At 46.4% G+C, this 14076-nt stretch overlaps 1 protein-coding gene and 1 pseudogene across 1 annotated transcript; both read left to right on the top strand.

The window, feature by feature from the left end:
- Positions 1–1039: 1039 nt before the first annotated feature.
- Positions 1040–3736, top strand: LOC124689314 (annotated as a pseudogene).
- A 6861-nt stretch (positions 3737–10597) lies between these two features.
- LOC124691399 (disease resistance protein RGA2-like) lies at positions 10598–12223 on the top strand. Its single transcript, XM_047224684.1, has one exon. It carries the CDS (start codon positions 10598–10600, stop codon positions 12062–12064), a length of 1467 nt encoding a protein of 488 aa, XP_047080640.1. The 3' UTR covers positions 12065–12223.
- The last annotated feature ends 1853 nt before the right edge of the window (positions 12224–14076 follow it).

Genomic DNA, 14076 nt, shown 5'->3' on the forward strand with positions numbered 1-14076 from the left:
GAAAGGACAGCCCTTGGATTAAAATGGACAGTAGATTTCGGTGCTACAGCATGCGTACAGTAACAGTAGAGGAGCCGAGCCCCGCATATTATTAAGCAAAGGGGTTGAGACGTGGTTTAAAGCAGGGGATTGGATGGCATGCGAATGCGAATGCGACGGGATGGATAGTTAATGACCTGCCTGTGATGGATTGTTGGGCGCGACACGATTCCCGTGGGCCACATACAACACGTACTAGGCGGTAATTGCGTAAAAGTTTTGGCTAGAATCAATTGGCTTAATCTTGAAACTAATGGGGGACATGATTTAGGGAGATAGATCGGGAGTGAAATAGAAATGGGATGGCATGGAAAGATCACGTCGCCGTCCGACCACACGTAGTTTTCTCTCCGGCGGCATCGTGGCCTCCCGTCCCGTCCCGTCGCCAAGTGCAAGGACGTGATGGAGAGGACGAGGCCGAAGGAGACGACGGAGGAGGGTGATCTCCACCAGTACTAGTTTGTCAACGTGAGGCAATGATGCGTGGAGCCAGCAGGTACGTGCATTGAGCCGATCGATTTCCATGTATGTTATTATTTTTTCCTGATCGAAAGATTTGTTTACTTTCTTGGCAGTGATGTTTCGATCGACCGATTTCCGAATATTTTTTTTTTACCTTGTTCTTTTCTTGGCGGTGATTGAGAAGCAGCCACATAGCAGTAGCAGGAAAAAAAAAAAAAAATTCAGCCTTTAATTTGCAAGTTTGTACAGATTCACGGTGCAAAATCTCAGTGATGTGTCTATCATCGCCGACCGGTTTCTCCATTAGATTTGCGGAGGTGCGAGCTGGAGAAATAACGTATTTCTCCTTGCTTTAGCGAGACGGATCGAGAAAGAAATAGAAAGGAGACGGCGGAGAGTCGCTTATGCGATGGATCACGGAAGGATCTCCCGGCGGCCGCGATCTGGAGCATCATGGTGGACTCCCCTCTCCTCTCCTCTCCTCGCCAAAGTCCAAAGTCATAAGTCACGGCACGCGCTGCCGCCCGCGGCGGCGACCATGGCCTTCTTTTATAGACGGAGGAAGGTGCGTCTTTTTGGAGCGGGAAACAGGTGGATTTTCGTTTGTTGCTAATTGAATCGCACAACATGGACGGCAGAGAAGGGTAGAGGCACGGATCGGTGACGTGGACCGGAGGTAGCGGAGATGTCGCAGATAGATTAATTAATTAAGACGCGCGCTGGTTTAGAGGAGGGGATTATTAGTAGTAGATGGCATGCCTGTGATTGTTGGCCGGCGCGCGGCAGGATTTACTCATTTTTAGTGGGCCGCATTGTAGGCAGCAGGCGCGCAACGTATTTTTGTTCGCATTGGCGCGGCGCGAGGATTACGCGAAGAAGCATTGACAGAGTACGGCATGCTTGTTTTTTTTGTTGTTTTGATTTGCGCAGGACGCAGCATGGCGTGGCGCGGCGCGGCGCGTAGAAGCTGGCAGGAAGCGGGTCGGGAGTATTTCCTTCGGTCCGATCAATTAACGCCCGCGTATCGGAGCCTTTGCGTTCGGGTCCGTTGACCATGTGCGACAGAAGCAGCAATCCCGCGCCGATCCTCCTGACAGAGGGGGTTGTGCTCTTCTCTTCTCTTCTCTTCTCCTGGCGCGCGCGGGGACTCTTCTCGGAGCGATGCGGAGGACCCGTCCAGCTCGCCTCCCTTTTCCCCCTAGTGATTCCCGCTAGTCATGATTGCAACATGGGTTATATGATGACATCATTTACTGAAAACGAAGTTAGTTGTCGCTCAAGATCTGGTCACACCTTTTTTAGCATATCACTATATCAGGCTGCACGGTGACAAAGTAGCCGTCTCTGCAAACTACTAGCAACAGCAAGCAGCCCACTGTTTTTCGGCGCAACTGGTGAAGCCGCTTAGCACATCCATCACGAGGAAATTAATAACTCGCTACGTTACAAACCTTGGTCACCGGAATTGTTTCATAGCAACCAAAGAACGAAAAATGCTGCATCAATCACTCGATCTTCTGCATCAAAAGCCGCATCTAAATCTCCTCCAGTCCCTCCGAGAAACAGCGTGTGCATTCACCACAGGATAAGCCAGTCTTCCTCCTCCGCTCCTCCAAGAGCTAGCACAGTTCTTGGGGAGAAAAAAGATACTCCATGGCTACTACTACCGAGAGATGAGCCGCAGCAGCAACCCCTTCGCATCCTCTTCCTCCCGTACTTCGCCCCGGGGCACCTCATTCCAGCGGCGGACATGGCCGCGGTATTCGCCGCCCGCGGCGCCAGGTGCACCATCCTCACCACGCCCGTCAACGCCGACATCATCCGTCCAGCTGTCGACCGGGCCAACAACGCAAACGACTACGCCCCAGCCATACCGATCGACCTCTCCGTCGTGCCTTTCCCCGACGTCGGGCTCCCGCCGGGCTTCGAGAACGTCAGGTACATCACCCAGTCCCACGGACCAGAGTACTACGGCAAGTTCCTCCATGCCGGGCTTCTTCTCCGGGAGACCTTCGACCGGTTCCTGGCCGCCGCCCGCCCCCCGTGTCGATGCCGTCGTGACCGACAGCTTCTTCACCTGGTCCCAAGACGCCGCCGCCGCGCACGGCGTCCCGCGGCTCGTGTTCCTCGGCATCAGCGTCTTCGCGCGGTGCTGCATCGAAAGCACATTGCGCAACAACCCGCTAGAGGCTTGCCCGGACGACGACGACGATCCGGACGCCCTCGTTTTGCTGCCGGGGCTGCCGCACCACGTAGAGCTGAGGAGGCGGCAGATTTTCGATCACGGGAAGAGGCCGCTGGAGTGGGAATTCTACGAGAACGCCAGCGCGGCGGACCAGAGGAGCTTCGGCGAGGTGTTCAACAGCTTCCGCGAGCTCGAGCCGGACTACGTGGAGCACTTGCACGCCACGCTCGGTCGCCGCGGCTGGCTCGTCGGGCCCGTCGCGCTCGCCACCGACAGCAGAGATGTGGCCGGGACCGCGACAGGAGGCACTAGTACCGACGACGACGTCGCGGAAAGCTGCCTCCGGTGGCTAGACGCGAAACCGGCAGGTTCGGTGGTGTACGTCTCCTTCGGCACGCTGACCACTTTCTCGCCTGCCGAGCTGGCCGAGATCGCCCGCGGCATTGACCTCTCCGGCAAGAACTTCCTGTGGGTCATCAGTGGCACCGAATCATCGTCGGAGTGGATGCCTGAAGGCTTCGCTGAGCTGCTGGCACATGATGACCGTGGCTTCATCATCCGAGGTTGGGCGCCGCAGACGCTCGTCCTGAAACACCCGGCGATCGGTGGCTTCGTCACGCACTGCGGGTGGAACTCGGTGCTGGAGGCGGTGAGCGCCGGCGTGCCGATGGTCACGTGGCCGCGGTACGGCGACCAGTTCCACAACGAGAAGCTTGTGGTGGAGGTGCTCGAGGTGGGCGTCAGCGTCGGCGCCAGGGACTCCGCGGCGGCCATCGACACCCACGAGGTGATCGGCGGCGAGGTGATCGCTGCGTCCGTCAAGAGATTGATGGAGGACAATGAAGAGGGCAATGCTATGCGTAAGAAGGTTCAGGAGCTTCGTACAATGGCGACAAAGGCGTTGGAGAAAGGTGGATCTTCCTACAATGATGTTGGACGACTCATGGATGAGTTGATGGCTCGCCGGAGCTGCAACAGTGTAGAAGAAAACGTCCGGGCCAGCTGATGGATTCTGATCTGACGGTTCTGTTAAATTTTGTGTGTTTTCGTGCTTTGAACTTTTTGTTTCGCTGATTAGTTCGTCTGCGATCACTTACTAAAACGAGTATTGGAGCTGGCAATTACAAAAAGAGTTCGCACAAAAGCATATAACCGGCGGACCAGAGCAACTCCTTGGAAATAGCAGCTCCCGTGTTGCTCCCGAGCGGGCGACCTGGGAGGAACCCTAGCGCCGCCAGCCTCAACCCCTCCTCCCCTGCCGCCGCTAGAGGTCCCACCGGCGAAGCCCCGGCGATGACAACGATGGCGGGGCCTTCTCCCTCGCGCACATGCGGTTCTCTCCCTTGACGGCGGCGGCGCGTGGGTTATCCTGCCGAGTTTTTTAGTTTCTTTGAAGCTATCGTGAGTTCAATCGATCTACTGAGTCCAACTTTTTATATATGAAAGCTATCCTATGTGACTCTTTTTCTTTTGCGAAACACAACATGTATCATTACTTTTTTCCAAACACTGACCATTTTGTTTTTCCACTTACGATCTATTATGGAGATGTGTAACAAAAAAAAGAGGTAACTTATTTGAAGATATGTAGATACTATAATCAAATCAATAGCAATAAAAGTTCTACTAGAAAATGGGTTTTATTTGAAGATATCATAACTAGAAATGGATATAAAGTAGCCTTTGAACATATTAAAGGAAAGGATAACTGTTTGCCTAACATATTCTCTCGTTCATCAATTTTGCAGAAATGAAGAGGGGAATGAAATTCAATGGAATTGAACCATTCTCATTCGGAGCTGAAAATAAACTTCGAATATTCCCTCCAAGTTCATACAAATTCAACCATGCATGCTGGAGATACTTACACAATTATTGTTAGAATTAAGATTAAGAAGTTTATTATCATTACTATTATAATAGATATATATATATAATTTTTTTGAATGTCAAAAAATTATCAAGCATTCGGGTATAGGTCCTCCTCGCCTGAATAAGATAGCAATATCAATTTAAACTATGATTGGATGGATTTGGGCTGGTCCTCAGCGCCCGAATTATTGATAGACATATCAATATTATGGAATTGTTCAGGATGTTGGGAGTATTCCATTGTTTCGTCCGTTTTATTTAGGAGCTGACCAAAGTAATCATACTCTTTCCTTATTTTATCAAATTCTTCTTTCACTTCTTCTTTAACTTCATTTAATATTTCTTGTTTTATTTCCATTTCCATTGTGGGTATATTTATTGAAGCTTTTCTTCAACCTTTATGGCAATATATTGGACGTCAAGAGGATCATCTCCCTTGACCAAACATTCTTTGTATGTCTTTTTTTTAATGATTTCCCTCTTTGTTTACCTTTGTGATGGGTATTTCCACTGGATTCATTTTATTCTGAGCCATCTTATGCTTTTGGATATATTCTTTTGCTTCTGGCTCACAATTTAAATTGATATTGCTATCAATTATTCGGGCGTGGAGGACCTATACCCGAATGCTTGATAAAATTTTGAAATTCAAAAAAATATATATATAAAGAATAATAGTAATGATAATAAAATTCTTAATATTAATTATAATCCTAATTGTGTAAGTATCTCCATCGTGCATGCATACAGCCCAAAGAACTCGAGAAATTCTGCATGAAGACGAGAAGAAACCAATCAAGTAAGAGAAGACCACAAGTTCCAAGACACAATAGTAGTAGTCTACAAAGGCTACATCAATAATATGAAGTCTACAAAGGCTAAGAGCATAGGTTTGGTGGCAAATATAGCAGCCATACAATGTGCTCTCGTGAATTTTTGAAGAGTGAAGAATCTACAAAGGCTGCCATGAATGCATGGCACTTGTCTCTTAGCATATCAATAATTTGTGTAAATATTGTGGCACGTAATGTCATAAACAGAAGAACCACATGTGTCCATGAAGAAGCAACGAGAAGAGCCACGGTAGCAGTACAGAAGGCTCTCTCCTTCTATAAAAGGGGAGCCATGCCGCACAAGAAGAACACAAAGCAATCTGCAAGCAGAAGCATACCACTAGCCATAAGAGCAGACAATTAGAGATAGCAAGGCTCACTGATGAGTAGTAGTAGTGCAACCACCATCCTTGTAATAAAGCCATCAGTTTGAAGGCGCTTGTATTAAAAAAGGTGGTAGTAAGGTAATTTCCCGTTCTTGTGTAAGCCCCGTGGGGTTTCAGAAGTAAATTATATTGTGGAAATGAAGTAGTTATGTGTTTCCCTTGATCTTTTTATCATGTTTATATGGGATAGGTTTTTATGCTAGGATCCTATAGGAGAAGCCTCTCTACATGTAGTTCTTCATTAAGCTTTGCATGTGGCGTTAGAATGAGAACCGAAGTCGTAGAAAAGTGTTTCCTTAGGGTGGACTGCGCTGGTAAGAAGATAAAAAATCAACCATATAAATTTAACTAAAAACATCTTGGAAAACAAGCTTAGCTACTTTTGAAGCAATATAGTGATAAGTACAGTGAGTACTGAGTAGTACTAATACACCACTGCGCACACCATCGGACGTACGGTCCGACGATACCCACTGGTGTATTATTTCTACTAGGTGCTCACCGTACTTATCACTATATTGCTTCAAAAGTATGTAAGCTTCTATCCCTATATGTTTTTAGTCAAATTTGTATGAGCTGATATTTTATCATCTTCCGAGGCAGTTCCAACCGTAGGGAAAACTTCTCTACAGCTTCGGTTCTTGTTCTAATGCCACATGCAAGAGAACTGGACGCAGAGGTTTCTCCAATAGCATCCCTTGCATAAAACCATTCCCATATAAACATGATAAAAAGATTAAGGAAAACACAGAACTACTTCATTTCCACAATATAATTTGCATACGAGGCAGTCAATGAATTTTGATACGAGTTGTTGGATACTTTGCAGTTAATTTGGCTTTGTGCGTCATATATATGAACAGGCCAGGTTTGAATTCTTGCGGCTTGTATCGCCTTCACGTGAACTTCAAAGTTCAATTCATATAAGTATCTTTTATTATCCCAAAAATACTTAACGTTTTGGAAAAACCAGCGTCAAGGCCGAATCAGAAATCTTCCTCACTTACCAAGCCCAGTTTTCGTCCACCAGGTTCTTGAACTCCTCCTCCACCTGCAGAGCCGCAAGATTGTCAGTCATTATCTTCTCCATGCTCTGCGTGAACGCAATGGCCTGCGCCTCCCGAACAAGATCGGCCTTGGTAGCCTTATGGCCTCGTGGACGAGGTGGAAGGACTGGACGGCCTTGATCGTCGTCTTCGCCGTCGAGGGTGACCGCTGTCCCATTCTTCACAGCTTCTTGGTAGGCCGCAAAGCTTATCATCCACTTGTTGTTGTCTTTGAGCACCTCCCAACAATGGACCATATGGAAGCCCTTCTTATGCGTCGCCTTGAACTTCTCCAAACGTGCCGGGGCGGCACCGGCCCTCTCCACGCGCCGGCCCTTGGCTTCCTCGGCACCGGAAAGACGCGCGAGCCAGCCGCTTGCTTGGTCACCGCCGAAACCTGCTGCACCCCTACGTCGACGACCTTCCGCTCCGCAGCAGCCGAAGAAGAACCATCGCCAGACCTGCAAAAACGAAGCTCATCATCGGACATACCTTCGGTTGACGGAGACGCAACCTCCCAGAACCTTGAGGCCGGGGTGGGATAGCCTATCTCGTTCCAGAAATCCCGCGCCAGCTCCTGTCCGAACGCCCACCTCGCCGGACCACCGCGGAACCATGACGAGTCGTAGGGGAGTCAAGAACGTCCTCCGCCGATTCAAAAGGCACTTCGGAGTCACACGAGTTGTCGCTGTCGACGTCCTCGATCAGCACCTCGAACCGCGACCCCAAGGGTGAGAGCCTCTCCGCCGACGGTTTCCCCTCTCCGATCTGGATGCCCCCAGGAGGTAGCGTGAGTCTACGACGCCGGCGGGCAAGGGCGCCGGCCGTGGCAGCCTCAGACCCAACGGTCATTCCTCACCTGAAGGTATTATGGATGTTCCATTTGTGGCTATATGTTTACCCAACATTCTGCAGGCACTCTATTGCAATTCAATAATTTTAGCAAGCCTGCACTGTAGTGTAATCGCTCCATGGTCAACTTGAATTGTAGATACAAAGCGAGTATGTTCAGAAGAGTCACTTCATAATTAAGTACAATCTCGAAAAAATAATTAAGCAGATACTTGTGTGTGATATGGTAGAACCTGCAGTAGGAGAAGACCAACAGTGACAATCATGCAGTTGTGTAACTCAGGCACTACCCCATGGTATTCCGAGTCAAATATTACAGCCTAGGGAATGACCGTACCTGAAATTGAACTGGAATATCCCTTTAAATTTAAGACTTGTCTGTGAAATAGTAGAACCCTGCAGTAGGAGTAATATGGAATCATAGTATCTTTAATTATATAAAATACACTTTATTTCCCAACAGTTTTTTAGGTGCCTATATATGCAACACACATAGATTCGGGATTCTGAAAAAGTTAGTGTATATTTCCATTCCTACAGGCTAAAAATTTCAAGTTGTTCCTGTAGCAAAAGGTACAGCAGCTTGCCTGTTCAATTTTGCAGATGCAGCGTGCATCTGATATGGTAAGCAAGAACGCTACCAATTATCAGTACGCTGGATTCCATTTGTGTTCCTGTTCCAGTAAGCACATTAATCAGGTTATTTAACATGGCAATCTCTATATGATGTCAATTGTCAAATGGATTAACAGTGAGTAGTTCTTCTTAGTAATCATTTATTTGCATATATTTCTCCACTGTTGGTGGGAAGAATTAGATGCTGAATTACCTTTATTTTGTACGCACCAATAATATGTTTGAATATGTCCCAGGCTGTGTTCAGTCACAAAAAAAAATTTAAATGCAAGGCTTTTGACCATGCTAACAAAACTAAATACAGATATAGATGAAACAAACTAAAATTCAAAATTACGAACATCAGCATATTATTGGGTATGTTCAAGCAAGCAAAAAAAAAAAAAAAATTGCAAGGGTAAGCAGCGACCAGATGGGAGGTGTAAGTACCAATAGGAGCGGTGAAATTAGCCTTACGCCTTTGGATAAGCAGCAACCAGCTAGGAAAGATCATGAGCGACACTGCTTCGGCAGAAGTATCGAGAAACGCCAGCAACGGCAACTGCTTACCTAAATGGCATCATATGTCAGGGACAATGGTGAAGACCGGATGGAATGGCTCACCAGCGGCGCGATTTTCAGGCAGACGCCCAGCCGTACTGGAGGATGATGCATCGGTGGCTCGGTACGAACGACTAAGGCGCATGAGGGAATATATAAGGGGAAATTTGGCATGAACCTCTCGTATGCCTGCATCAATTTGTTGTGCATCAGTTTTTCGCCGGAATCGCGGGGAGAGGAAGAGATAGCGCCGCCGTGGACATTGCTTGACAGGAGAAGATGCTAGAAGTGTTGGTCGGTTGATCTAGATTCTCCTAAGAAGATAAACAGAACTGGCCCTATTGTTCTACCGCAAATGGGCCAAAGAATAGGTTAGAAAACTGTCTGGGCTAGTTCATACTGCACGGACCATAGGAAAAAAGAATTAACGCTGGAAGTGAAGGGTGATTTTTTCAGAAAAGAAAGGAAAATAAAGAATAAAAGTCGGTAAAAGTTGCTGAGGTGGAATGTTGAGAGAAATAGTTAGTGGGATGATCTTCTTAGTTATATAGGATTTCCTTCGTTCCGATCAATTAACGCCCGCATATCGGAGCCTTTGCGTTCGGGTCCGTTGACCATGTGCGATGTTGGCGCGTGATGAGTATCTAATCGAAGCCGCGTGAGCCGAGCCGAGCTAGGCTTGCGCGACGAAGCAACAATCCCGCACCCCCACACCACTTCCGCCGGCGGAACAGGCAATGGTGAGAGATGGAGGCGGAGGCGCAGGCAGCCCTCCGTTGCGGTGACGATCCTGGGAAATTCTCCGAGCAAAACTTCATCGTCGGCTGCTTCGTCAAGGAGAACTACCGGCAAATGATGATAGACCCGTGGCAGGCGGCGGTGTGGTCCGCCAGGGACCACGGCGCCAACTTCATCGACATCGCCGGACCTTTCGAGCCGCCGGCGCCAAAGGAGAAGGAGGACGATGACTGGTCCTTCGGCTCGTCCAGCGACGACGACGACGACGACAACAACCTCGACTTCAGCGCCTTCGACGGACGTCGCCACTAGTTTTTTTTTAGTTTTTAATTTAAATTTAAGTAAATTTTGTATAAAACTAGTCGATATGCCGGTGTTCCTACCCGTGGCCTATTTGTGGGCACCGGTGGAGATGCTATTATCTTTGTTGTTCCCATCTGATAGATGGCCACAACGCACAAGCAACTCCGTAAGTGCCGCCGGCAGGCGTCCATAGCCCGGCCGCCGGCTCCGCCACTGCGCCACACCTCATGCTCTGTCCCTGCAGCGAGAGACCGCCAGGCTGCGGTGTGCGGGAGGACACAAATCCCAGGTGAGAAATCGAAATCGAAAGCTTGGATCTGAATTCTGGAGTAAAACCTTGGTTTTATCGAGTTCAAAGTTCTTCTCCGCGAGCAAAAATCTCGGTTTCATCCCAAACCGTATTTGGTCAAATGAAGTCACTCTGGCCTGCTGTTTGTCTTTGGCTGACTGATTAGTAGCAGGACTAGCATTGAACGAGGTAAAGGGTGGCGTAGGGTTCACGGCCGGCCCTTTGCGCAGAGAAAAACATGTGGTGCTTGTTCACTAAGCATACTTTTGAAAGAGAAAGGGCGTAGACTGGCTTGGCTGCTTGCTAGGAAGTCTTGGAAGAGTCAATGGCCCAAATTTCCATCCGCTAGGCCATAAAAATGGCAGAAGCAGAGTTTGAGAGGCATCAATCTCTCCCAACTCAGTAGCTAGTTACAGATGGAGATTTTCCTTCCAGCGGTGCTCGGCGAACTCGCAACAAGATCCGTGAGTTTCGTCATCAACAAATACTCCAAGCTGCCGGTGCAGGCTATGGAGATTAACCTGGAGAGGATTCTACTCCGAGCGCAGGTCATCGTCGAGGAGGCCGAGGGGCGGCACATCACAAACCAAGGGTTGCTTCGGCAGCTGAGGATGCTCAGGGATGCAATGTACCAAGGCTTCTACGTGCTCGACACACTCCGATTCAGAGCTTTTCAAGAAGATGGCGCTGGAGATAATAAGGTTCGGAATTACTCTTGGGCTCTGTCCAAATTCAGCTATGCAAAACGTCTCTGTCTATCTAGCAGCGGCAGCAGCACAAAAGCTTCACAAGAACTTGTAGCTGAAAATGTCCTTGACAATTTGAGAACCATGATTCTTGATGCCGGTGAGTCGGTCATGTTTTTCACATCATATCCTCGCCTGGGCCGCCAGCCTTACAACATGCATATCTTGCTGGGAAATTGCATGTTTGGTCGCCAGATGGAGATGGAACTGATCCTGCACTTCCTGTTGTACACACAGCCTTGCAGTGGTAGACATGACAGGTTTGATGTCCTCCCAATTGTTGGTCCAGCGATTTGCGGGAAGAGTACTCTTGTTGCTCACGTCTGCAATGATGAAAGAGTCCGTGATCATTTCTCACAGATTGCCTTCTTTAGACACGGTACTTTCAGAGATGAAGATATTGATATTTTGACGGACCAGCGTACAATGAGACTTGAGAAGCAAAGGAAATTGCTAATTGTTTTTGAGGTAGTTGGGGAACTCAACGATGATTTGTGGCGAAGTCTGTATTCTCTCTCTAGAAAGTGCACTACAAGTGGTAGTAAGATCATAATCACAAGCCGATCTGACAAGATCACAAAGCTTGGGACAACACAGACTACGACTCTGAAGCATCTTCCTTATGAGGCATTTTGGTATTTCTTTAAGGTGATTACATTTGGAAGCACGGATCCTAAGATGCACCCAAGACTAGCATATTTGGCAATGGAGATATCAAAGATGATGAATGGATCTCTTATTTCCGCCAACGTCATTGGTGGCCTACTTAGAAATAATTTTAGCATCCAGTATTGGTGCAAGATTCTGAAGTTCTTGAGAGAGTCTGTAGAGAAATCTATATCTATGCATGGTGAGCATCCTTGTGATCTGCTGGCCAAAAATAAATCTTGGTATTTTCGGAGACTGGGTACAACTACTGAAGATGTTTTTATTTCTAGTCATTACCAAACATGTTCTTCTCAAGAGGAACTTCCGGAGATTACTGCACAGGATGTGGTTTATGGAGGCGTCAAACCTCAGGGGGCATTTAAGGCCCTTGCATGGAAGTCCCCGTTACCGCCTTACCGTTGTTACATCAATATCTATGAGATTCAACAACTGCAAACTAGACTTGTCAAGAAGAGGCGCTCTGAATAATAGAGCGGTATTAGATATTTAGATGTGCTTAATGTTGTTGATGCAAGTCTCAAATAGAGTAGTAATATTATACCTTTATATTAACTAGCATAGCGGCCCTCGCAAACGCGAGGGCATCATCTTTATTTAATTGAGAGTGTGTGCGAATTAAATCCATTGTTTGAGAGATATTCCTATTATGTGGCGTGTACAATATCGTTCTTGGAGCACCTAGATATTGTGTTACATAAAGTATGAAATTTGCAGGTAACATCTCTAATTATTTTCAATTTTTGGATAAATTTTTATTTTCTGGGTTGAAATAGAAGGACCATATATGTGAATATATCTCATGTTTGTACATGATATTAGATTCGTACATACAATTATATTTATCACCTGACGTATTGTAGTTCATATTACCCTGGAGTTTATGTAATATTGCTGGACCAATAAGCGAATTAAACATTCAGATAGTCAGTCATTGGTATTACATGTAGAACTATGAAATTTATATATTGGAGAAAGGCTAGACTTTTGTTAGTTAAACTTATAAACTGAAAATCAAATTATAATTTCTTAATGGACGTCCCGCTCTGCACCTATGACAACTAAACAATGGAAATTTTCAGTTTAGTTAATTTTCTTGAACTTGCTCTGTGTTAGCAACGAACTCCTAATTTTGAAATACATTAGATTTTAAACATAGAACACTCTCCCTAGTGCAAATGATGTTTATTTTTTAGATAAATATTTATAAATAATGAATAAATAATATATTTTGCAAATGTTTATTCATATTAATTTTCTAGTTATCCCAGTAACACACTTATATATGGTTAGTAAAGAGCAGTTTCAGATTTTCTAGAATATCATCGTTCCAACAAATAATTGTATGAATTTTTTTATATGTTCCTACATTTAACTTTGAAATAATATTATGCTACAGGAAAAATAAATTGTCTATTGAGACATATGGACCAAAAATTGACCAGATCATGTTTGTGTGACATCAGCAGTGATGTCACTATACATTCGCAAAAAAAAAGCAGTGATGTCACTATATGCATACATGTCAGTCACAAATATTGTAGTTTACTCAGGGCGTCGTATGTTATGAATCCGCTGGATTTGTGCATCCCTCCATCCGAAAAATTTATGACCACCTGATCAAAATCGTTAGGCAGTATCCCAAGGTAATTTTCTACAAACACGCCCGCTGCCTCCGAACTTAGTCCTGCAAATTTACAAAGGCACCCCTGCCTTCGAATGTACCAGACATCTAGACCCTAAACCCCACGTTCGTCCCTACGATCCATTCTAGTTGCCGGCTTCGATGACAACGACGGCGCCGATGGTAACCCTCACTTCGACGGATACATGATCCTGCCGCCCAATCTTCCGACGCGGTTTGTCGTGCCGTCGTACCACATTTTCCCGGCGAAGGGCATCTCGCTTCCAGCAACGGTGATCGCCGCCGACGTATATATTTCTGTGGCCGTGTGTCAAAGACTCGGTGCCTAGCTCGTCGACGTCGCCGGCGGCTATTGGATCTCACATGTTGAGATGATGGGTTGGGGTTATGTTTCGATGATCCGGGGTCATTTTGCAAAATAAATGGCCTGGACTAGGGTGCTTGAGTGCAAATTTGCATAGTATTGAGCAGCAACATACGATTTTGATCGGACGGTTGAAACGCTTCGAGTGTAGGGATGCAGAAACCCAACGGGTTCATAAGATAGGATGCTTTTGTTTAGACTCAGTTTCGTATTGACTTTTGTACCCCTTTGCCTCATTTAGGATGTTTCAGTTTTGTTTAAATTTGGATATATATAAAGACGATTAAAATTTAGAGAAAGTTGAAACATGTTTTGTGGGACGGACTGGGTAGTTGGTTTTAGTAGACTTCTCTCTATTGTGAAATGAGGCAACGCATATATATCTTTTGCACATACACTTAAATTTAAATTAAATCCAGTAACAGGATATTGCACGCGGTACGTGTTAGAGTAACTTAGTTGGGTTGTATTTGG

The sequence above is a fragment of the Lolium rigidum genome, chromosome 2 (genome assembly GCF_022539505.1).
Source record: "Lolium rigidum isolate FL_2022 chromosome 2, APGP_CSIRO_Lrig_0.1, whole genome shotgun sequence".
In the NCBI taxonomy this organism is placed as follows: Eukaryota; Viridiplantae; Streptophyta; class Magnoliopsida; order Poales; family Poaceae; genus Lolium; species Lolium rigidum.